Source organism: Crocodylus siamensis, chromosome 3, assembly GCF_052110815.1.
Source record: "Crocodylus siamensis isolate JL-2025a chromosome 3, ASM5211081v1, whole genome shotgun sequence".
Taxonomy (NCBI): Eukaryota; Metazoa; Chordata; order Crocodylia; family Crocodylidae; genus Crocodylus; species Crocodylus siamensis.
Window position 1 is genome coordinate 228,261,457 of NC_143397.1, and position 26,283 is coordinate 228,287,739.

The 26,283-nt window shown below is 44.4% G+C and overlaps 1 protein-coding gene across 1 annotated transcript in view; it reads right to left on the bottom strand.

The window, feature by feature from the left end:
• Positions 1–20,755, bottom strand: part of ANGPT1 (angiopoietin 1) — a 264,971-nt gene extending 244,216 nt beyond the window's left edge. The window contains exon 1 of the mRNA XM_090040502.1: positions 20,069–20,755. Within this exon, the coding sequence (XP_089896628.1) occupies positions 20,069–20,365 (297 nt within the window). The 5' untranslated portion in view covers positions 20,366–20,755. The remainder of the gene's footprint in view (positions 1–20,068) is intronic.
• Between the last annotated feature and the right edge of the window lie 5,528 nt (positions 20,756–26,283).

Here is a 26,283-nt window from a genome sequence, read left to right on the forward strand (position 1 = left end):
CCCCCCAGATATTCCCCACTAGCCTCTAAGCAAGCTCTGTGAGGAGGGAATTCACCACCACTGTTGTCCCAGGCCAGGCCCAGCTCCCTACAAAGACTCGCTGACATGAAGCTTGAATGGCTCTGGAGCTCCCTCTGCCCTTGGATCAGCTGGGGACAACAGCAGCAGTGGGCTTGCTCCTAAGCACAGAGGAGAAGGGAAAGGGTACCAAGAGAAGGAGAAGGGAAAGGTGCTGCACGTGGGCAATAGGAACCAGCAGCACACTTATAAGCTGGGAAACTCCCTTCTTGAGAGCATGGAGGCAGAAAGGGACCTTGGAGTCATTATTGACTCCAAGATGAACATGGGCCGACAATGCAAGGTCACGGTCAGTAGGGCTAACCGTACCTTGTCATGCATCTCAAGCAGCGCCAAGGAAGTGATCCTCCCCCTCTACGCGACATTGGTCAGGCCGCAGCAGGAGTACTGCATCCAGTTCTGGGAGCCGGACTCCAGGAGGGATGTGGACAGCACTGAGAGGGTCCAGAGGAGGGCCACTCGCATGATCCGGGACAGCAGGGCAGACCCTACGAGGAGAAGCTATGGGACCTGAACCTGTTCAGCCTTCACAAGAGAAGGCTGAGAGGGGACCTGGTGGCCGTCTATAAACTCACTAGAGGCGGGGGCCAGCAGGGTTTGGGAGAGACCTTGTTTCCCCTAGCGCCCCCTGGCATAGCAAGGAATAACGGCCACAGGTTGTTGGAGAGTAAGTTTAGATTAGACATCCATAAGAAATACTTCACAGTCAGGGCGGCTAGGAGCTGGAACCAACTTCCAAGGGAAGTGGTGATGGCTCCTACCCTGGAGGTCTTTAAGAGGAGGCTTGACATCTACCTTGCTGGTGTCATTTGTGCCCGGTTTTTCTCTCCTGCCCAGGGCAGTGGGTCGGACCTGATGATCCTGTGTGTGGAAGGTGGATTCTTACCTGATTCAGGGTCTTAAAACATCCCCAGCTCCTGCTCCTTTAGCATGGTCTGCCACCCCAGGGGGTGGAGGGGGAAGATGGGAGCACAGTGTAGCCACCTGAGCACTGCCATTTGCTCCTCCCACACAGCCCTTTATAAAATCCAAGGACTGCCCACGCAGACTGTTATCAATCCTGTCAGTAGGTGCCTGCTCTCAGAAGTGAAAGCAATCATTCATATGCCTGAGTTAGCTCCTTCCCTCCCACTAAGCACCTGAGATACACATGTACTTAACACTTACCATTGGCTACCTCTTGGCACACCTGGAGACATCTGCCTCTCCCCTTTCTCTGTGTTGGGGTTCTAGGTGCCTGAACCCAGCTAAACGGGAACAGAGAACCCTCCTGAGCAAGGCACCCAGAGATTCCAACAACAAAGTGCAAGCACCCATGTGACCAAATGAGATCTGACCTTTGAATTATTTCTTTAGAAGTTCTGGAGAATTTCTCCAGGTGAAAATCAGTCATTTTATTGAAAGAAAATACAGTTTTGTCATTTGTACCCAGTCCTCACTAGTGAGAGAAATTTCACATGTACACTGAATGCAAAAAGATAAAGAAAAAGAAAAAAATAAAAACCCTTTAACTGTGAATATATTGTGAATACATGCCACGTGTTTCTAGGTACCTGTCCTTCCCACACAATAGCAGCCTAGTGATGCTTGAAATAGTGTAATATAGAGACCCTTAATGCAACCCTCTACTGTTCTCACAGGAATGACGTTAAGGAAATATGCTAAGCAAGTCTGCTAAAATTCCAGACATGGGAAAAGTTTCTTACTCATACCTCAGGCTGTCCACATTTATCACTCAAGGAACATATATAGCCACAGCCCCTCAATCAGGCTATCCCTGGCTGACAGGCCTACGTTGTTGAAACATTGTCCCTGTCCCTCCTGCAAAAAATGGCTATTGATAATACAGGTAACTTTTTTTAGCACTGGTGAGAAAAAACTTTTCCCATTTGGAACAGGCCAAAAATGTTGGAAAGTTTGATGGCTCTTTCCTATTTTTCTCTATATGTGTGAGCTGCACCAATGGTGGGATGTGGAAGGGAAAGAAAAGAGGAATTACTACAGAGGGCATGAAGTCATTTGACTGAGCTCTTGTCTCCAAGCAGCTGCTCAATTTTCAGCTACAGAGTTGAAGACATTGTGGGTTGGGGATTGTCCATAAATGGGTTGGCCTACTGGGGTCTGTGAGACCCAGAAGGCCACAGGAATTTCCTGCTGAACTGGAATTGCAAAATGTAAATATTTGGCCAGGATGCATATAAATGGACTCAGCACTTAACAGATGATAGCAGAGTTCTTCACAAATATCCAACATTTAAAAACCTAGTTTTTAATCTACATTTGGGCAAATGGATAAGAGCCTCCAATGAGGCTCTAGAACTCATCATTTTCTGTGGGACTTAATGTCTATCAACCAGTTTAGAAAATCAGGATGCTTATGTAAGTGTAGAAATATAGGTAATAAGAACATGATTGCCAACATGTGATTTAGAGGGTCAACTTGGGGTACCTCACTTTCCAAAATTACTCAGACAGTTTTTGAACACCCAAAAAATTAGACTCAACTTCTGCAGTCTCATTTGAGCAGTTGGCCATAGGAATCTAACTTTGGCTCCTAGGTTTAAACATTTTTGTTTGTAAAAACTTTGATCTAGTATTTATTATTTTAACTCCTCAGCTTCCACCGCTTCCTAAGCACTGAGCTGATGGGCAAATTGTAAACAAACTAATCAGTTCATTTTAATATTTTTTTTCAGCATGAGGTCTAACCTATGAGAAGTTTTCTACAAATATCCAAAGATAAATATACAAAACTCAAATATGAGCAGATTTTAGTAGAGAATACAGCTAATCTACTCAAAGCTGATGCCTTTTCCACTTGAAGAAAATCTGGTGAATGTAATATTAGAAACGACAGAATCACAATTTAACATAAATTAATTTTGCCCCTTTATATTGAAAAAAAAATATTTCTTTATACAAGCAAGATTTTTGCTACACTGGAGTCCTAGCAAATTTTCTTCAAGCTCCATTTTTTCACTGGAAAATGAGAATTCATACCTGAAGATACACGCTAGAAAAATGGACTTAGAACCTGTGAAAACGTATCTCCTAAAATAATACTGATAATATCTTACAACCAAAAAAAGTAAATACCTTTGCATACAGAAGATCCTAGAGAGGTTTGGCATTGGGGTCCAATAATAGCATCCAGCAAAAAAGAAGCTATTTTTAGAGCCTGCTATTGACCAGAAGCCCCCTCTATGATTAGAGGTTTGGAGAATAGGCCGTACGATGAGAGGCTGAGAGACTTGCGTCTGTTCAACCTGGAAAAGAGAAGACTCAGAGGGGACTTGGTGGCATCCTGTAGTATACTGGTAATTTTCCCATCAAGCATGATGGGCAGGGACAGGGGCCTGTGTCGCCCCTCACCCAAGGCCTCGGGTCCGTGTCTGGCTTCCCTCCCTTACCTGTCTGCCACCTTGGGCCTGAGCTTGTACCCCGCCTCCCAGTTGTTTTGGGTCCAGTTTCCCCCCGCTGCCTTAGGTGCCGACCCATGCACCCCCCTGACCTCCTGCATCCCCAGATGGGGCTGAGGGGAGGAGGGGAGAACGGACGCAGTGGCAGTTGGTGGATAGTGAGTGGTGGTCGCACGCTGCCACCAGTAAAACCCCCCTTCCCTTCCTCCCCTCTCTCCCCACTGCCTCTCCCTCCCTGCTGGCTGTTGTTGAGGAAGGGCTCACTCTGGCTCCAAAGAGCAGGGCCGCTGGCCTCGCCCCCCCACTCTGGCTCCTCAGCCCCCACTGTCATAGTGGTGCTCCACCAGGTGGCAGGGGGCAAGGCCAGCACTGTGCTGCCACCTCCAAGGAGCATGGCGGGGTGGGAGGGCAAGGCCAGTGCTCACCCCGCTGCTCTATCCCCTCCATCATGATGGCACTCTGGTCCCCACCATCCCCCTCTGCCTCCAAGAAGCAGGGCTAGGGGATGGGGAGGAAGCCAGTACTGCTGCCCTGCCCTCCCCCACTCTGGCCCCTCAGTCCCCACTGTCATGGTGGTACTACGCTGTGTGTCTCTGCCTGTTGTAGCACTCTGAATGGCTGCCGAGACAACCAGTCAGAGTGAGAATAAAACATTATGGACAGATAGACTAAGGCTTTTATAATATTAGATAAGTGGTCCACATCAGGGACTGGGAGAACAACTGTTTACCAGGGCTCCCCAGGAGAAGAGTAAGAGTAATGGTCATACATTGCTAGAGATCAATTTATAGTAGACATAAGGAAAAACTTTTACAACAGGAGTGTCCAGGGTCTGGAATAGAGTCCCCCAAAGGTGGTACAATTACCTACTCTGGATATCATCAAAAAAATCTGGATGGTCACCTTGCCTGGGCTATCTGACTCCAGCAGTCTTTCCTGTCCAAGTGCAGGGGGCTGGACCTGATGATCTTGAGAAGTCCCTTCCAGCCCTAACATCTATGAATCCAGCTACTCAGAACAAAAATGTAAAGCCATCAGGAAGGAACAAACTCTCTTGGGTAAGTTCTTCTCCTCATATAGTTGTATCTTACAGACCAGGAGTCAGCAAACCCCAGCATATGTGCCAGTGCATGGCAGGAAAGGCCATCTAGCTTGGCACACAGCAGCCAACTTAGGCTCTGGGCAGCTGTTGCTGACCATGGAGCCTGGGCTGTGTGCAGTAGGCAGCTGGAAGGCTGCAAGCCCTGTAGCAAGCAACCCAGGCTCCATGGCAGGCAGCAACTGCCCAGGGCCTGGGCTGTGTGTGGTAGACAGCTGGGAGGCTGCAAATAGCTGCATCAGAGTCTGGAGACACAACACCAGCTCCATGGTGGAGGTGACTGCATGCGCACCTTGGGACACACGGCAGGGAAGGGGCCTGGGGCAGTACAACCCTGGCAACTTCCCTGCTGTGCGTCCCACGGCGCATGTGCAGCTACAACTGCTACTCAGCCTGGATGAGGCATTGGACCCTGGTGAACCTGGCTACCTATCACAGCTGGCTCAGGCTCTAGGCAGCTGCAGCAGGCAGGCTTCATACAGTTGCACTGGGGCCCAGAGCCCCATGCCAGCAATATGGTGGTTATGGCTGCATGCACGTCTCAGGGCACGTGGCGGGGAAGGGGCCAGGGCAGTGTAACCCCAGCCCCATCCCTGCTGTATACCTGGAATGTGCGTGTACCTGCCACCAGCCACAAGGACTGGGCCCCTAGTGACTCCCCTGCCATCTGCCCCTGGCACAGCAAGTCAAGGTGTGGGTTGAAGTTAGGGTGTTTTGGCCCAAAATGCTGCTGAGCCCTGCTCTACGCCATGTCCACAGTTCCATGGATTTGTCAATTTGTCAGAGGGGAAACTGTACATGAAGCTTGCTCTATAGACAGTGGCCTTCTGAGGCATTCCATGCATTTTATTTTGTAGTGCTATATATACCCTTTGATGTAGCACTACCAAATGTCCACAGGGTCAGACTGTTTGTAGTGCTACAAGAATGGCAGAACCACCACAAAGTAGTTCCTATTTCAAAAAGTTACAAGTTTCACTATAGGGCATCTTTCAGACCCCCAGCATCGCAGAGCGCTCTACTCTCCCTCCCTCCCTCCCTCTAAGTTATTCAGCAAAGCAGTTCTAAAACAACTGGTGTCCTTGCCATTTCTCCTGCCACACCAGCTGCAAACAAGGCACCTACCCCAAAAGCTCCTCACCTTTCCAGCTACCCTAATCCACCCACTTCCCCAGCAAGGGAGGGGGTAGGCTGTCAGTGATCCAGCTCATTGACAAGTTCCCTTGTGGGGTAAAAGAGGGAAGCAAAGAGAAGCCCCATGGCTGGAGAGCCTCCTGCCTGAAGAGCACACTTTTGAATTTCTAGCAACCCAGCCACAAGTTTGTGCACATGTGCACACCCCCAAAGCACTTTGTAGCTCTGCAAAAATAAAGTGTCTCAGTACTTTGTAGTGGTACAAATGAGTGTGGGTCCACAACCTATGTTTCTTCTTTGGTTCACAGAGGCAAGGGGTTGAACCTTGATGGAATATATGCTCAAAAGGCAGGTCTGTGAATCAAAATTTTCACTCTTTCCCACAGGTTAATCCTGCAAAAAGATGTCTCAAACAGCAATTTTAAAAATACAAGTTTTCTTTTTATAAAGGACAAATGACACAGGTTCTTTTCAACAAATAAAAAGCAAAGAGAAAAAAACTTATGTTTTGTACTGTAAGAAAATGGTTGCGTCTTGTGAAGCTGTTTCTTAAAAGTGCAAATCACAAGAGACATCTTTACATGTGCTCCGGGTGGGGAGTGCTTTAATTAGAGCTTTAGTTAAAGCGTCCCTGCTGCCATTTTGAAGCATGGGGATACTGAATACATGTGAGATGGAGGCTGCCGGAGCATGCTAATTGGCACGCACTAATTAGCATGCATTGCATCAGACGTCCAGCACACGTACAGGTGCCCAAGGGGTCTACAACAAAATTTACTTCATCTATGACATGCCGGAAGGTCCACACAAACAATGGCATATTCAGGAATATTTGAAGCACAAGGTTTCAGTATTTTTTCCATAAAATATTAGAGTTCCTGCTCCCGAATACAGAATGCAGTGGGCCACCCTCATAGCATGTTACTTATTCATGGGCAGCACAGAAGGATTATATAAAGAGAACTAGGACACACAGAATTAATGCAAAGATCTCATCTTACTAACAATGCTCTGTTTATATTTCTGAGTCAAAGAATCCATGCCAAGACTGCAACCAATTGACAAAAATTAAGTTTGTATAAAAAGGTAGAGAGAGATATCTACACCACAGTATTCAGAAACAGATTTTTGCCCTGCAACCCCTATCATCTAGGTAAGTGTTTTAGAGAAGGGGTGTGCGAGGAATAGGAGTTCTTCCAGACATTTGGCTCAGCCTGTTTTAAAGAGGCTTGGTACAGAATTTAGATCAGAAATTCTTCCAAGTACAATCCACTAGGCCTGTGTGAAGCAGCTAGTATTCACTTTGTACTCAAACTTGTCTGATTCAGAGGACAGTGATTTGATTTGGTGATTTGAATCACTGTCCTGAATCTATTCGGTCAAATCTAATTTGGAGATTTGGCCACTGCCGAATCAGCAAAATCTCCGAATCAGACAGTCCCCATCCCTCGCCTGGCAGCAGCCAGTGACAGGGAGCTTTTTAAAATTTTTTTTTAGAAGCCAGGAGGCTGGGGCCAAGCGGGGCACCCACGGCAGGTGAGGGCAGGCTGGGAGAGTAGGAGGGGGTCAGGGGGCACTCAGGGGTGCTGGGGGAGCAGGAAGGGGCTGGGGCCTGGTGGGGGTCCTCCTATGGTCCCCTCCCCCTGCAGCCTCCCTTCTCCTGCCCCCGACTTACCAGCACAGAGTCTAGGTTCAGTTCCTTGTGGCAGTGAGTGAGGACTGCCTGAATCTTTGAAGCTCTCCAAATCTTTTCTGCATTGATTTGGAGAGCTTCAAATCAATTTGGACCTTTTTATTGGTTTCCTGATTTGATTCAGATTTGGTGATTTGGCTGCCGAATCTCCTCCAAATCGAATCAGCTCCCAAAGCTTTGCACAGTCATACAATCCATATCTGGACTTTTCATACATCCATCCCTTACAAGAAAGGATACTTGCTATATTAATGCTATGAGAAATCTATTTAGAGCTTTTGTAGCATCTCACTGAAACAGTTATCTTCCAATGCAACAAATACTCATATATTATTTTAAGAGGACCTCTTTCCTCATTTCAGTGTCTTCTCAGATTATTCAGAGACTGTGGGTGCCTATACACATGCAGTGAGGCTGCTCTGACCAGCTGTAATTTCAAACACATTAGAGTGGACTAGATGAATCAAGTCTGCTGGAGCATGTTAATTGCCAGCAGACTCTAGCATCACGTGTATCAGCATCCCCACACTGAAAAATGGCAGTGGAGGCACTTTAAATAAAGCTTGTTCGATGAGCTTTAGTTAAAGTACCCCTGCCACCATTTTTCAGCACAGAAATGCTGGTACATGTGATATGTCAGGCACTTTAATTACAATACCTGTTGGAACTGCTGTAATTACAGCACCCCTCTTCCCTACTCCACCTGCCTCCTGAAGCACATGTGTAAATGCTCAGTGCTACCTCTAAATGCTCAAACATGTCTAGGGGAGACTGTTACTGTTACTGTACAGGCAGTCCTTGGACCACATAATTGGTTCCTGAAAACCGAGTCTTAAGTCAAAACGTTGTAACTCAGAACCAATTTTCTGATAAGAAACAATGTTATAAATGGGGTATTGGTTCCTGAATCAAGGCCCCTTACCCTATTTTCACTAAAAATACCCCAGAATTTTGTACTCCACAAATTATAGATGAGTAACATAGCTACATTAATGTATTTATATTGTAAACAGCAATCATATTGATTTGGAAGGACTTCTTTGAGATGACTTTGCTGGACTTTTTGAAAGGCTCTTGGTTGGACTTTTTGAAGGGTTCTTGGCTGGAGTCTTCTCAGAAGTATTGGCTGCAGGTTTTTCTGGGGTTTTGTCACTTTTCTTTAAAAAAGTGTTGAAGGAAGTTTGGACAGATGATCTCCAGGGAGGTTGGATCAAGCATAGTAAAGCGTTGCATTGGATCAAGCATAATAAAGTCGAAACTGACATCATAAATTTGAAACGGGGTGTCAATTTATAAATGTTGTAAGTGCAAAACGTAACTCAAAATGTTGTAAGTTGAGGACTGCCTGTATATATTTCACAGTACTCATGTTTGTAATGCCTTAATTCTCTTTTTAAAATATGGTGTGTGCTTTATCCATCTTTGTTATGTTTTGAAATATAGATAGTTTTGAACAGGCCACTATTATCTTAGCAAAATGTGAATCATATGCAACAATAATAATGAAATAGAGTGTAAATGTGCAAGAACTATGGTATTTTTGTTCTAATGCACCCAACATCCTTATGTAAACACGACTCCCTGCTTGGTATTTCATAAGACTTCCTAAAATCTGTACATGTGGTTACACAAGAAAAACCTTACTTTAAAGTACAGAATGTTTCTTAAGAAAAACCTCCTAAGAGGTTTTTTCCCCCCCTTATTTCCTTTTTTCTGATCAACTTTTCACTCACTTTAAAAATGAGGGAAAAAACCTTATGCTATTGGGAAGACTTAAGCTCCAAGGCTGCCTGTTTTAAATGCTTATGCCAGGGGTATTCAGCCTTTTTAAATAAATATGCCCCCTGCAGCCCCCTTTTTAATAAGTGCACCCTGCCGGGTGGGGGTGATGTGTGGTTGGATGACAAGCAAGAGTGGGGGGTGGCAAGCAGCTGGACGCCAAGCCCAAGGTGGGGTGGTAAGTAGCCAGATGAGGAGCGAGGGCATGGCTAGTGGTGAAGCGGCGGCAGCACAGTATCTGTGTGACTCTGCTTTCACCCCTCCCTGGACCTTCTCCTGGGAGGCAGCGGCACGGAGAGGCAGCACTCTGTCCCTGCCCACCCCCACGTACCCCCTGGGCCTTTCAGAGTACCCTAAGAGGTACATGTACTCCCAGTTGACAACCCCTGACTTCCACTGCTCCTGTGGGTCAGGTTCTTGACACTACCAAGCATTATAATGATCAAAAGCTTGTGCAAGTCTCTATTTACTAGTGTCTTTGTTTGGTTCTTATCATAGAGAAATATATTTAGCCATCCTGACCAGTAACTGCTGTGGCAAATATAACAAGGTTCTTTAGATATGTTCTAGGAATTACCTTTGATAAAGGACATAGGTCAGCCCCAATCACATGCAGATGACAGATATACTCAAAACTTTGAGAGAAGCTGCTTTGAGAAAGTGACATTTGCAAAATGGTGGTGATCCTAAACACTGCAAAGCTGAAGTCCTGTTCTATTTCTAACACAGCTACATAAGCAGGTAGCAACACAATAATGTGTAGATACTCAGGAAGGTTGAAGTCTGCTTCTTCTGCTTAACCTTTGTTAATCAAATATTCATCAACATTTACCTGTAAAATGTTTACAATTGGACTCAGCATTACACAATGAGATAATTTATTTTAATTATATGTTTATAACAGAGAGAGTTTTAAAATTATTTTCCATTCCCCACCCCATTCTGAATTTCACATGGTCATATTCAGTAAACAGTAGGAATATTTTTATTACATAACAATACCTCCTGTCACCTGAAATTCTCAAAGGCCTAAAAATCATTCATGAACTAAGTTGTTCAATCCTTGTGAGGTAGGGAAGTATTATTATACCTACTTTGGGGTAGTTTAGAGAGGTGGGGAAGTACAGGGAGTTGAAAGATTATGGCTTGCCTAAGATCACAGATGACATTATGTCAGAACTAAGTTCCCTTCTCAGTCCCAGCCATTTCCCAAAATACTATTTATTTTTCCAAGGTCCACAAGGCCTCCAAGAGTCATTTACAACAGCGAATACTAAGGACCTATGAAATAGCAACATATGGCTCCTGTTATATCTGAATTTGATTTTGAGGAATATAACAGTGCTCTAAGGCAAGTGACATCTCCCAGAGAATGCTGGCAGGACATTTCTGTGACAAATTTGATGACTAATAAATTAAATTTCTAACAACTGCTTTTACATATGAAAATAAAATAAACACAGGTTTTATGTCACATATGATTTTAAAAATTCTATCCAAGCCTGGGAATATTTTTAAAGGTCATTTGATAGAAAATATGATTAAAATAAGAAAGAAGAAGACAGAGTGGCTTCAATACCATTTCTGATTCTTCTGCTTTTATTTTTTTAATGCCAAATAGATAATCTCCTACACTTACATCAGTTCTTATATATTTCCATGTTTGAGGTCCCATGTCTTTCTTATGGGTACCTCAGAGCATCTCTAGTGATTACAGGGGTGTAGGTTGTAGCCGTCTTGGTCTAAGGACACAGGCAAACAAGATTCTTTGGGTAAATTTGATATCTTTTACTAGACCAACTTAAATAGTTGGGGGAAAAAATCTAAGCAAGCTTTTGGGTTTAAAAGCCCTTCGTCAGGTTGAGGAAGTTTCTGGAGTTGGTGTGTGCTCTTCCTGGATGGAAAGAAAAGTAAAGAAGGCAAAGGCTGGGCTGATATGCATGCAAGATAGGCAGTCAGTGAAGATGTAAATTGAGGAGTCAGTGGGTGAGAGACAGGCTGGGTTGGGGGAGAAGGGGGACATTGGAAAATATAGACATTGGATTTATGACATTATAACCTGCCTGACAGCTGACTCCCCAGGTACCTCTCCACTATTTAACTGCTACATTCATCCCCCTTCTTCCCCCCCGCACTCAGCCTGTCTCTCACCCACTGACTCCTAAACTTCAACTGAGTCAATATTTCACCTTATGGCCGGATACAGACATGCAGGCACATGCAGTTTGTGGCATCACAAACTTCACATGTTGCATGTAAAACTGCATGGCACTACTAATTTACAGTGCTGGACAAAATTTGCTACTGGCATTTCCTGGCAGCAAAAAAAAAACCCAGAAGAAAAAAGTGGTGCAAAGCACAGTAGTTTCATAGTTGGTAGGGTCAGAAGGGACCTAAGTAGTCATCAAGTCCAACCCCCTACCATGGGCAGGAAAGGATGCTGTGGTCAAGCAATCCCAGCTAGATGATTGTCTAACCTCCTTTTGAAGACCCCCAGGGTAGGACCGAGCACCACTTCCCTTGGAAGTTGGTTCCAGCTCCTAGCTGCCCTGACTGTAAAGTAGCGCCTCCTGATGTCTAGCCTGAATCTACTCTCAGTCAACCATTGTTCCTTGTTACTCCCAGTAGTGCTTGGGGAAACAGGGACTCTCCCATTACCTACTGGTCCCCCTTGGCTACCAGATCCCCTCTCAGCCTTCTTTTGTGGAGGCTGAACAGGTTCAGGTCTCATAGCCTCCCCTCGTAGGGCCTACACTGCTGCCCCCTGATCATATGAGTGGCCCTCCTCTGGACCCTCTCGATGCTGTCCACATCCCTCCTGAAGTGCAGCGCCCAGAACTGGACACAGTACTCCAACTGCGGCCTGACCAATGTCGCATAGAGGGGGAGGATCACCTCCTTGGACCTGCTTGTGATGCATCTATGGATGCATGCCCAAGTGGAGTGTGCTGGAACAAATGTGGAGACGGAGGACAAGGCAGCTCATGGCTGCTTGCACCCCCATTTCCATGTATTGCAGAGCCCCTGTGCCAAGGCATCCTGGGCCACAGCCAGACACTCCATGGCCAGCTGGGGTGCAGTATGCCTCAAGACTTTAAACTAGGCTCGTCGGGGGAAGGGGAAGATGAGGGCGGAGGAAACATCAGACTGCCAGACCAAACAGCACCCACAACTACAGCCCAGCCCAGACCGACGAGTGAAGCAATCAAACAGGTAAGAGAGAGGGACCAGGGTAATGCTGGGACTAGGGGGTCAGTACACACACCCACAGGAGGCCTCAAATGCCTCTACACAAACGCTCGTAGTATGGGCAACAAGCAGGAGGAACTCACCCTCCTTCTGGCTGACACCAGCCCGGACATAGTGGGGATTACAGAAATGTGGTGGGATGAAACGCATGATTGGGCGGTCAATGTAAAGGGCTATAGGCTGTACAGGAGGGACAGGATAGGAAAGAGAGGTGGGGGCATGGCGCTCTATATTAAGGAGGAATACACATCCTCGTTAATTAGCAAAGAGTCAGGGGAGGGGCACTCTGAAGTGCTTTGGGTTAGAGTACAAGGCAGTCGAGGGGAAAGGGACTTAACGGTGGAAGTCTACTACAGACCTCCCAACCAGGGAGAAGAGCTTGACCAGAAATTCTTGGGTCAGCTCACAGAGGTAGTGAAGGCTAAGGATGTGCTAGTCATGGGGGACCAGAACTTCCCAGACATCTGCTGGGAAGAACAGTCAGCCAGGTCTGAATGGTCACGTAGGTTCTTGGCCAGAGTGCAGGACCTCCATCTAACCCAGGAGGTGCACAGCCCCACCAGGGGGGGATGCCTTGTTGGACCTAGTGCTGGCCACAGGTGATGAGCTGGTGAGGGGGCTGCAGGTGCTCGACCACCTGGGTGACAGCGATCATTGCCTGCTGGAATTCACCATCCAGCGCAAGGTGGCAAAGGCATGCAGTAAGGCAGCGGCCCTAGATTTTAGGAGGGCAGACTTCAATGAGCTAAGGAGGATAGTTGGAGAAGCGCTGAGGTCCTGGAGGGGAGGGGAACCAGGTGTCCAAGGAGAGTGGTCGCTCCTTAAGGAGATGATCCTCCAAGCCCAAAGGAAGGTAATCCCAATGAGGATCAAAGGGAGCAGGAAAGCACACTAGCCTCCGTGGCTCACCAAAAGCATCCGGGAATGTCTCCTTGCTAAAAAGGAGGCTTATACCCAATGGAAAGAAGGGGTCATCACCGGGGAGGACTATTCTGTAGTTGCTCGGGGATGTAGGGGGGCAGATAGGAAGGCCAAGGCAGAGATGGAACTGGGGCTAGCTTCCCAGATTAAGGACAATAAGAAGTCCTTTTTTAAATATGTAGGGGGTAAAAAGAAGGTCCCGGGTAATGTGGGGCCCTTGCAGGACGCCATGGGAAACTTGGTCGTCACACCAGATGGCAAAGCTAACATGTTTAACGATTTCTTTGCCTCTGTCTTCCTAAGTAGGGACCAGAACAGCCACCTCCCTGCTGGGCCCCCCTTGGGCCCTGGGGGAGGCACACCTGGGCCACGGGTTAGCGAGGATTTAGTTAAGGAGCTTCTGGAGGGGTTGGACGTATTCAAGTCAGCCGGCCCGGGTGATCTCCACCCTAGAGTTCTAAAGGAACTGGCCGAGGTCATTGCAAGTCCCCTGGCACAACTTTATGAGCACTCATGGTGCTCTGGTGAGGTACTGGAGGACTGGAAGAGGGCCAACGTGGTCCCCATCTTCAAAAGAGGCAGGAAGGAGGACCCGGGAAACTATAGGCCGGTTAGTCTCACCTCGATCCTAGGCAAGCTGTTCGAGAAAATTATGCTGGCACACATCCAGGAGGGGCCAGCAGGGGACTACATGTTTAGGGGCAACCAACGTGGGTTCATCAGTGGCAGGTCCTGTCAGACCAACCTTGTGGCCTTTTACGACCAGATCACCAGATCATTAGACGCAGGGGTAGCAGCGGACATAGTCTTCCTGGACTTCTGGAAGGCTTTTGACACTGTCTCTCACCCTGTTCTCATTAAGAAACTGGGGGGCTGTGGTGTAGACACCCACACAGTCAAATGGGTCCCCAACTGGCTGGAGGGCCGCACCCAGAGGGTGGTAGTAGATGGGTCCTTCTCAACCTGGAAGGACGTGGGCAGTGGGGTTATGCAGGGCTCGGTCCTCGGGCCCGCACTGTTCAACACCTTCATCAGTGATTTGGATGAGGGGGTAAAAAGCACCCTGTTCAAATTTGCTGATGACACTAAGATGTGGGGGGACGTGGGCACATTGGAAGGATGCAACAGGCTACAATCAGACCTCGACAAGTTACAAGGGTGGGCGGACAAGAATAGGATGGGTTTCAACACAGACAAGTGCAAGGTGATGCACCTGGGGAGGAACAACCGGCACCATACCTACAGGTTGGGGAACTCCCCTCTTGTCAGCACGGAGGCGGAAAGGGATCTGGGGGTCATCATTGACTCCAAGATGAACATGGGCCGGCAGTGTGGGGAGGCAGTAAGGAAGGCCAGCCGCACCTTGGCATGCATCCACAGATGCATCTCGAGCAGGTTCAAGGAGGTGATCCTCCCCCTCTATGTGGCACTGGTCAGGCTGCAGCTGGAGTATTGTGTCCAGTTCTGGGCGCCACACTTCAAAAGGGTTGTCGACAGCATGGAGAGGGTCCAGAGGAAGGCCACTCGTATGATCAGGGGGCAGCAGGGCAGGCCCTATGAGGAGAGGCTACGGGACCTGAACCTGTTCAGCCTCCAAAAGAGAAGGGTGAGGGGGGATCTTGTGGTCTGTTATAAACTAGTCAGGGGGGATCAGCGGGCATTGGGGGAGTCACTGTTTCCCCGAGCACTGCCAGGAGTGACCAGGAATAACAGTCACAAGCTGGCAGAGGGTAGGTTTAGGTTAGATATCAGGAGGTGCTACTTCACAGTCAGGGCGGCTAGGGTCTGGAACCAGCTTCCAAGAGAAGTGGTGCAGGCTCCTATCCTGGGGTGTTTAAGAGGAGGTTAGATGAACATCTTGCTGGGGTCATTTGACTCCAGTACTCTTTGCTGCCATGGCAGGGGGTCGGACTAGATGATCTGCTCAGGTCCCTTCCAACCCTAGAAACTATGAAACTATGAAGACAGAGGAGCAGGCAGCCCTGGGCTGGCTGCTCCCCTGTCTCAAGGCACACTGTGCCCCAGCCAGTTGATCCCTGGCTGCCTGGGGTGCAGTGTGCCTCAGCATGGGGGCTCCATGTGCCTCAGTGTGCGGGGCTCCACAGTGGAGCCCTGCACTGAGGCACACAGAGACTGGGGAGCAGGCAGCCCTGGGCTGGCTGCTCCCCTGTCATGAGGCACACTGCATGCCAGCCAGTCAGAGAGTGGCTGCTTGGGGTACAGCTGCCTCATTGTGGAGGCTCTGCAGCATGCAGAGATCAGAAATCCATGTGCTGCTCCATGTGCTGCTCCCCAGCTGGCTGGGGCACAGGGTGCCTTAGCATGGTGGGTAACTGCCACTTAGCCCTGCACTGAGGCAACCTGCGCCCCAGCTAGTCCTCCCTGCTACACATAGAGCCAGGGACCAGCTCCTCAGCTCCTACCAGCCCCTCCACTGCCCAACACCACCACCCAGAGCCCAGGGCTGACCCCCATGATCCTGCCAGCCCAGGACTGCGTTTCCAGGCACACCTGCGGACATTGTGCCTGAAAGCAGGTAACTCTTGTGTGAACTGCACCTGACTTCGTGTCGCCTTACTAGCACATGTAGATACACCCAGTATGAATCAGTTCAGCCACTTCAGTACAAATTCAGTCACTTCAGATGTAGGACCCAAGCTGAGAACTTTTAAGGTCTGAGCTTACGACCATTTAGGCACGTAATTATTACTCACCTGCATTGCACTCCCATTGAAATAGGAGCCATTATTCACATGAACAAACCTTTTAATCTCTAGGTGACCTAGAGATTGAAAGAAAAAAGATTTGCAAATACCTATGTCCTTAGATAGAAATAGGATCATAGTAAAGTAGGGCTGAAAAGGATCTCAGGAGAGTTATCTAGCCCAACCCTTTACTCAAGGCAGGATCATCCCTATCTAAACCATCCTAGGCAAGTGTTCATCTAACCTGCTCTTAAAATGTTCATAGATGGAGATTCTACAGTTGCTCTATGTAGCCTGCTCCAATGCTTAACCACTTTCACAAGGAGAAAATTTGTCCTAGTGTCTAAACTAAGTTCTCTTGCTGCAACTTGAGACCATTGTTTCTTTGTCCTTTTTCCCTGGACAGCTACTCCCACCCTTCATTTATTCACCAGGACCCAAGGGCAGCCTCCTTTACTGCCCCCACTATAGCTGGTAACAGCACTAACACGTCAGCCTGTTCAATGACTGCTGAAGCTCCCAGAATGTGATGCAGGGGTCAGCAGTGTAATCAATAAAGGAAAAATCCTAACTTGGATGTTAGCAAGTTAAAAGATGATAGATCATGTTTTATGACAAGCTTTGTGGTTATAATTTTCTGATGTATAGTTGTTAAGAATAGAGTTTAACATACTATGATATAGCTTAGCTGTTAAAGGAAGCAAGAGAATAGAGTGAATACCATATAGTTCATTTAGGAGCTAAGCTTCATCTATTTACACTAACTACCACTATAAATAAAATGAGTGCTCAATGGATACAATATTTTCAATTGTGTGTAGCTATTCATATTTCATTGATACCCTAAGTTCATACTATTTGACTACAATAACTAGGTTGCCAAGATAAAAACATACATGAATTTTTTTTGGATAAAACTTATATACTTCAATTAAACACTGTACAATTCAATATCAAGTGTGCCAGTCAGTTACTGCAAGTCACAAACTTAAATGCACAGTTTATTTTGAATTATTTACACAAACATATTGCAGAAATGAAACCAGATCTTAAAGAATGGGGAAAGATATCCAGTATTAAAATAAACAGCTCTAGGAAAACCTCTGAAAATGTTTACCAAGTCATCTTTTTGGTAGTTTCTATGGAGAGCATTTTGCTCTGTTCTTGGTTTGCCAACCAATCACAGTAACTCTAACAATAGATATGTAAATGACATTGGACAATGCTGAAATTTAATTGCCTGTACTCAGCTACCCAAGCGAGGGAATTTTTATCCAAAATCAAACTGGCAGTGCATGGCAAAAAGTTACTCTTCCCTATCCCAGGAGAGGTTTGGGCTTTTTTTCTTTCTTAAGATTTACTATTGTTTCACAAGTCTGCTAGTTTAACAAAAGATCAAAATAGTTCTCTTTGCTATGCTGATCCAAAAGCTTTACCACAACAACTTACAAATCAAATTAAACATACATTTGAATTCCCTTTACATTAGCATTATTATCAATCTCTTGTAAAATGAGCAAGAATGCATTTGTAAGGCATGTCATTCTTAGAACATATGTTTAAAAACAACATATTCTGGTAAACATGACAATATACAATTTTGACAAATGACATCTATTAGTTTTTAGGGTAATGAATGAATGTCCTCTTTAGTCCAAGTATAAATGCTGAATAGTATTTATAATTATTGTTAAAATAGCATGATTGCATAGTGCATGATTTGTGTTATAGCCTTTAACTAGTACTATTTCTCAGTTATCCTGTTCATAGCAGGTGTACAAATGTACAAAAAGTATATTATTACCTACATCCAATATTATGAATTCTGGGGGGAAATCCATACATGAAATAGAATAGGACATTCAAAATCTGAAATATCTATTTACTTCAATTAAACAGTATCTTTCTTTTGAAAGACAGTTATTGGAGATTGTTACTGGATAGTTATAAGAGATTAGTTATTCCCCTCCGGTCCTGTAATGATGGCAGCAAAGCAAATTAAATATTTGGGTATATAATGATGCAGTCAAGTCAGACTCATTTGCTTGCTGTGAGTCATACCCCTTCACACTGAGAACCAAGTCCTTTCATTCTGGGGAAAACTGACACATGGTAATACATGCTGACTGCTATTTGCTAGTTTTATGTAAACTGTCTCTGGGAAGGAGGAGGGGATCTGCCTAGAGCAGAACAATCTCTGCAGCAGAGTACAGACTTCAAAAATAACAGTTACATTAGCTATCTCTTCATTCATCTCCCCTAAAGTGTGAGGACTATCTCTAATTCACTTTAAAGCTCTAGAGACTCATTTTTCTTCTTGTTCTATTCTTAAATGAAACAATGATCTTAGTTCAGTCCCTAGTGGACAAAAGCAGAATAAGTAACAATCCTGTCAGAATGATTCAGCAGGCAATTTGCTCAAGTAAAAGCATGAATGCATGAACATACACAATAATTTTCCTGTTCTTAGTGCTTGCTTTGAAACACTAAAGGGATAGTCCTATAACTGGGCAAGAATTTTACCCTCTAGGAAGAAAAACATTCCTCCATTTCCAATTTTATGTCTTATTTAAGCACTCTAAGCATAGTTCAAATAAATAATTATATATATAGTTGAACTAAAGAGAGAAAGTTGCATATCTGGGTATATCTTGTGATGGGGGTGTTCTGTTCAGTCACATGATTATTGTATATAAGATTACCCTTTTCATCTCTAGCACCACACACAGTTAAAATTGAAAAGAAAAAATACAGATTAAATACAGAAAAGGTAACAAATGTGTCTAAGACGGATGTCAATTGGAAATGATGTAGCAATCAACAATTGCATTTAAATTAGTTTGCTTAACTTAGAATTGTATTTGCACTGTTATTGAATATCGAGTTCATTCTAAATGTGAAACTGTATTGCTGGTCAAGCATGTCATTCATGGAATACAACACAGTTTGAAACTTTTTCTAGTGCTGTTTTGTCTGCTTAAGCATGTCGTTAAGTGACAATTTTGTCTTGACAGAGTAATGCTGACTGAAACAGGTCACTGTACCAGTGTGACAGCAGTCATATTTTCACATCCACAATCAACAGAGGAAATGGTTTTAGGATGAAATTGTCAGCTGTGTGGAGCCATTAACATTTTTTATTTAAAGAAGCTAAAGCCTGAATCTTGGGAAGGCTTTTGCTTCTGGATTTACTTACATGAATAGTCCTTCAGAAGTCAATAGAACTACTTGCATGAGTAAAGTTACTTACGTATATATCTTTATAGTATCATGCCCCATGTCATACCTTAAATTTAAAAAGTTAATTGGAAGGTTGAAAATTGTAGCCCAAATTTACTAAAATACTAATGTTTTCTTATTGTCTTACTTCAGAAAGCTACTATATCTCCAGTATCATCTATTTTACATATGCCAGTATAAAGAATACCATTTTGTGCCAAATGTAGCTTATACATTTAAGTCATGTTGCTTTGATTTCTTTAACAATATTGTATTTTTTCTTTCTAGTATTTAGCAGAATGTTGCAAGACTACAGAATCTGTTTATTGGTAGAATAATAAAATTCTGCTGGTATTACCTTCAGCTTTATACAACACATTGAAAACACTTTTGCTGTCACAACAGCAGGTATCCTTCACAACATTTGCTCTAAAGCCCAGAAGTATAAATAGGGATTATAAGAACACTTAATAAAGAGTTCTATCATTAGAAGCCTCTGAAGGATCATTATAGTCTTTGGTTCTCAACACATAAGTGGTCTCTAGGGATCAAGCTTTTAAAAGATACATCTTCCAGCAATGTGGAGAATTTTTTGTTCCCAAGAGCAAATCTCCTGAAAAGGGTGTACTCTAACTACAACCTTTCTCACCATGCATACTTAGAAAAGAGAGAAACCCATGTTATCTCAGTTCTCATAGAAACCCTTGCAAGCCATGAACAACACAAGCAACACAGATTCAGTTCAGTAAAAAGATGAAAGAGAAACACTTACTTTTTGTAGCCACTGAGTGTAATTTTCCATCACATGTTCCAGATGTTGCAGTTTCTGGGAAGAGAAATCCTGTTCCACGTGAGGAGCATCTCTCTGAAGAGCATTTGTGTTGTACTGATCTGTCGTGCTTTCACGACAGTTTGCATCTTGTTCTGGAAGAATGAAAGTATAGGTGCACTGCCCGTGCTGAATCCGATTATATCTTCTCCCACTGGAATCAGGACCCCGACGTTGGTTACTGCACCCTATGTGAGTCAGAAGAGCAACCAGGAAAGCAAAGGAAAGGAAAATTGTCATGTTATCACTATCACTCTCCTCTCCTACTCTTACAGGAACTTTTCCCTCCTCTTTCTTTAAGTTTGTTTTTTATTTTATTGGAAAAAAAAATCTTTGGGAAAAGGACTGGAGGAAAGTATTAAATAACAGCTTTGGCTAAAATGTTTTTGGTTTTTTTTATTTCACTATGAGAGCTTTCTTAGTTAAAATTGGGAATATTTATTGCATAGTAGCCAGGATTTATTGTTTCCTCTCTGTTACAGTCCAGCATGTAGCCTGCTTTAGTCAGCTGCATATGCATATCCCAGTCTCTTTCCCCTACACTATCTGCTGCAGAACTGCTATTTTCTCTCAGACCTCAGTGAGTTTTATTAAGGTTGCACTTTCAAGCCAAGCTGGAAGCAGGCAGCCTTTCACAAGATGACTTGACAGGAATGTGTGTATGAGTGCGCCCCTATACTAAGGATGGCTGATGGCTCAGCACAGAAGGATCGTCTTACAAACTGGCTGGATGCATGACCTCAGACATGTATGCCTGTCCAGCCTCTATTGCACAAACACTGCTGAGGGCTTGTGATGAACTCATGTAAGTTTAATAAGTAGTGCAGTCCACCTTAATATACTTCCCATGTTCACATTGACCTATTAAAATGTAGATAAAGTGTAGAAGTTTGTTGTAATCCCTCAGTAAACATCCAAGGCACTGAAAATAAAAATGAGTACTAGCTATCTGACTGCATCTTTCTATTAGAGAACACTAAGTCAGAAGAATGACACTATGGAAAAAAATGAACATTTAATCCCCTCCCCTCCCCTGTACATTTTTGCTCCATTCTTTTAGACAATTATGTTTTTGAGCAGGTTTTATAGATTCTCACATAACCATATAATTTTCAAAATGTGTTATTTGGAAGAGAAGTAATTCCATAAGTTCAATTAATAAATGAATATACCTTATAGACAAATAAATACTTAGATGTACCAGCCAGACTACACAAGAGTGTTGTTTTGTATGGCATGTACACAATAGTCAGGCTTAGAAATATTTTTCTACCCATTTGAAAATTGTAAGGCTTTCTCAGAGCAGTATCTTCAAAAAGATGTGTGCTCACTATACAGAATAATGTTTAAACATTAACAGTGTTCTTGTATTTGCTATAGGGGAGTTCAGGATACAAATTTTACAAAAAGAATGCCAATGCATCTAAATTTCAGGGGTGTTTGGTTCCAGATTTCAGGTCCACATGTACTATAAGTATTTATAACTATGTAAATCACAGTTATTAACTCAGTTTTGCAAACTTTACTTGTAGAAGCAGTTCTTACTAACACCTTTATTGTTGTTGGTGACAATAGAAGACTTCACATGTATAAAAAAACTTGTATGAATAAGGGCTGTAAGCATCTTTGATGCTTATGTGGATGTCATTGTTGCTGGAGTTACACTTTGATCTAACAGAGCTGCAAGGAACTATTAGACAGAATATTTTGCTGTTCCCAAAGAAGCTATTGTCACTCAAACCTAGGGACTTAGCTTTTTGCCCAGTTCAGCCTGACTTTCGTAAGATGGTAAAGATGTCTTGAACAGAAAATTTAATTTAATTCTAACATAAAACACAAAAGAACATTTAAAACACCTTCCTGATCATAAGCCATCTGTAGCTTAAAGCAGGGTTATGCTGAGCATGAGCAGAAGAACAAGAAAAGGGAGCAAAGCAGTAAAACTACCATTAATTTAAGCAAAGTAAGAGCCTCCATCCATCCTCTGTTCATCCTTTACTTCTGATTTATTGTTTCCTTTTTCCTGCCCCTGTATTTTAATATTACAAGACTTATGTAACTGGAAACACTTTTCACAATATTCCACATTAACAGGTCTGATTCTGCAGTAGCTGTTACAAGATAATTACAGTTAATATAGTTTAGGACATTTTCGTGTATTGTGAAGCCAGAAAGCATTTATCAAAAGGGATACTATGGAAACAAACCTTCCAATGTAGGACCACCATGGAGTACACAGGAATATCTTATTCCTGTGAGGCTGGGAAAGCACAAACATGGGAACAACAAAATTAACAAAAAAGGGTTTTTTTCACTTTTATCTGAAGGCTGCAAAGTACCTTCAGAAAGGAAGACAAGAAGTAGAACTGGGCAAGTATGAATTTAAGTACTTCAAAAAAGCTTTCCAAATACAGAAAAATGACTACACGTACATTTACTCCAGCTTAAATTTACTGAGCAGTAAACTACTGTGCAGTAAGCAGGAATACACTAGTGTCTACACATGCAGTGACCTGGGACTAAATTTGGTCCTAGGTCAGAGCAGCCTGCCCTATGCCCCTGTGGCCACTGAGGAGAGCTCTACCCTTCAGCCACATAGCTGCCAATCTTTGAGACTAACTTTAGTCCCAAGTTGAAGCCAGGAGAGGTGGCCAGCCAGGAGCCCTGGGCCTTGGCTCAGGCCAGCCCCCTTGTTACTGGGCAGACCCAGCAGGGAGGCCCCCAGGCTACTGTGCAGTAACACATCTACACATGCATTTCTGCACAATAATTAATCGGGTATAAATTTGATACCTGCATGATGCAGTTATCTAATTTACATTCAAATTGGCCTAAGTCACCATAAATGTGCACGTGTACACATGCCCACAGAGTGACTGGATTTCTTCCCCATCTCTGGAGCTTAGGACCTAAATCATGATTGTGTGCTGGGCACCTCCATTTACTTGGGAGCCAGAACTCCTAGCCCCTTTTTGAGGGTAAGCAGCTAACTGGCTGATGCTGTATTCAGCATAATTGTCTAGCAATTGAGTACTCACCCATGAAGTACATACCCTGGGTTCCAGAGCCTCCTAAGCCTGAGGAGGCTCAAGCCCAGGAGCATGCCCTAATCACCAGATCTCTTATTTACTGCAAAAGCTGGGCTAAGAGTGCTAAAGTTAGGATGGGGTAGGCAAAATACACCCCTTGGGCTGGATCTCGTCCACCCACTGATTGGATTCAGCCCACAAGTAGGCACCTTCCAATTGATTGCATCTAGCCCATGTCTGCCCCTGCAGGACTTCACAGGGGGCTGAGCCCAGCCTGCTCCCACCTGCAACAGCCCATGCCACACTCCCACAAACATCTGCTGATTGTCCATCACCTGCTCCAACCTGCCTGGTGCAATGAGTAGCCACCTACAAGTGCCGAGTGGGTGGGAGGTGGCCAGGATCTGGAGCTGGAGCTCCACATACTGGGGCATGTAGATCTCCTCCATACCTTGCTGGGCATATGGTGTCTGGAACACATCCCCATGGCCACTGTCCTTCCCTATGCTACCTACTGCCCAGAGTGGTGCAACAGGGCCAGGAGGAGAAGCTGCCACTGGAGGGGCAGGGAGTTACGCAGTACCTGAGCAACTGTAACAACATGGGAGCAACCATGCCAGGAAGCTGTGCATGCTGGCTAGGGCCGGGGCTTGGGTCAGTGGTGGGTGCAGTGCAGGCTGTCCCAGGCAGAAGCAGGCAGGGCTTGGCCCCATCAGGAGCACCATGATGGCAGCCACGGGCTGGGTGGAGGGGGTGGACTATACCAGCACCACACTGCATTGCTCTGCTCCATGGAGCTCTGACTCTGCTCTGTCCCCCCACCCATTGCTGGCTCCTTGGACCTAGCATGCAGGCAGCCTTCTACACACATGCACACCCTCCCACACACAATATACAAAAGTAAGATTGTATTTTGAGCTATTATGCAAATTGCCTCTATATACACTACTCAAAAACACAAACCAGGTAAAAAAAATGTTTTTGAAAATAAAATTAAAATATGTTATAGTAGATGTTTGATTCTTACACGATTTGTTCTTTTATCTATAATTTGTTTCAGTTATATCTTCTGAAAGATTTGGTGCATGCAGCCCTTGGCAGCTCATCAAAACTCATTAAGTGGCCCTCCAGCCAAAATAGTTGCCCACCCCTGAGTTAGGAGATCAGAAACAAGAAAGAGGAAATGCAAGTCTGTAATTTAGAGATTGGTGAGAAAAGTACCAGGTTCCAGTTCTTGCTTCCAGAGCTGTTTGTGCATTTTATATTTGATATGCTTTAGTAAAAAGAATCATCATTACCATTCTGCAAGCAGAGATTGGAACCCAGAAATTCCTCCTCTCGGTTTCTTTTCCTAACCAGTAGGCTACAGAATCAGGCTTCTACTAAATTAATCTCTCCACCCCTGCCCCACTTCTTGGCTGCCCAATAGTCCAGTTTCTTCAAATGAATGGGTGGAGAGTACCCCTAGGACTCTTATTCTATTACTGGATGAGCAGGACATTTTACTGAAGTATGAGAAATGGAGATTTGAAAAACTGCCAGGATGAACAAGGCAGAGCATCGTGACCAATAGGCTATTACACAAAAGGCAGGCACTGGGGCTATCACCACCACCCAATTTGGCCCTATAAAGTGAAGTAGACCTAATTGCCCTCAAATAAAGGAAATGAACACACTTGTACTTCTTTAACTTTGAAGCAAGACAGGGAGAAACCTGCCCTCATGTTCCCAAATGCCTTGGCAGAGCCCTGCCATAAATTAAATGGAGCCAGTAAGACAGGATCTGTTTGTACCCTCCACAAACAAAGTTCTGGTTATACCTGAACACAGACTCTAACAGATCTTCTACACGGCTTCAGAACTTCCATGGCAAAACATGCCACATCCACCCCTGTTCTATCCATGCCAAATTCTAGAAATGAAGCAATATAGCCTCAGGATCGTGGCCCTGAGTGCAATAAGGATGCCTGACAGAGATCTCAAGACTGACTTTGAGCACATACTCAGGCCTGCTGTATGACACCTACATTGCTCCATTTTCAAGAGTTGGTTTGTGCACAGAATAGGAGCAGGCGTGCTAAGCATGTCCCGTGGTACACTCCTATACATAACATTAGGGCAGTGTCCATATGCTCTATATTTCTGGGTTTATACCCAATAAGATAAACTTAGATTTAATTTATTAATTAAGTTATACATTTTGCAATGGAAGCTTTCTTAGAAGCAATGCCTTGTATACTGTCAGCGAGGTTCAGAATAGAAAGAGTTAACATTTTCTAACCATGTCACTTCCGCCTCACTGTATAAGCTGCCTTGCCTAAATGGATACCTCTGCCCCGGAATTTCAAAAGGTTCAGATTTTTCCAGTCCTCCATCTAATCTGTAAGAGTTCTTTCAGTCAAGCAGGAAACATAATACCCTATGGCTTATGTGCCCAGTCCCAAATAACTGACAACTCCATATTTGAATAATCACAGGTGACTATTTATTATCTCAGTCCAGAAACAAAAAGGAAAAGCTGTCAAAAAATGTATCAAATAAATGTGAATAATCAATGTACTTGACTATGCCTACTGACAAACAGAAAATAGAACTACAATCTGCTAGTCATTTATTCACTAGGAATTGTTGACTCAGCTCTGGCAAGTGCAATTATCCTTGTTTTACAGGATTCAGAGGGTAAGTGAGATGAAATGCCTTGTTCGAGATCATAGAGGAGGTCACAGGCAGAACCCAGAGCAGAATCCAGGTCTTGGTTTGCTTCCAAAAATCTATTGTCTTCCTAAGACTACTTGCTCCAACTCAGTGGGTTTATTCAGCAGCTACATAATGCTCAGCAATTGACCATGTAATCCATCATTAAAAAGCAAGAGAAATGGGTAATTTATGAACACATTTGTTGCACTCAATATTGTCTCTAGTTTCTTTAATGGAATATGAACAAATAATGCTGACTTTTGTCACAGAATGATATGCAAGTACAGAGTTCATGTATATTTCGTCAACAAAAACAAATGCATTTCTTTACATTTCTTTTGCAATAAATATTATTGCTGACCCTAAACTGCAGCATACTACACAATGTAACTGTGTTTACTCCAAGCCATTTACCTCTTCATCGTCACAAAA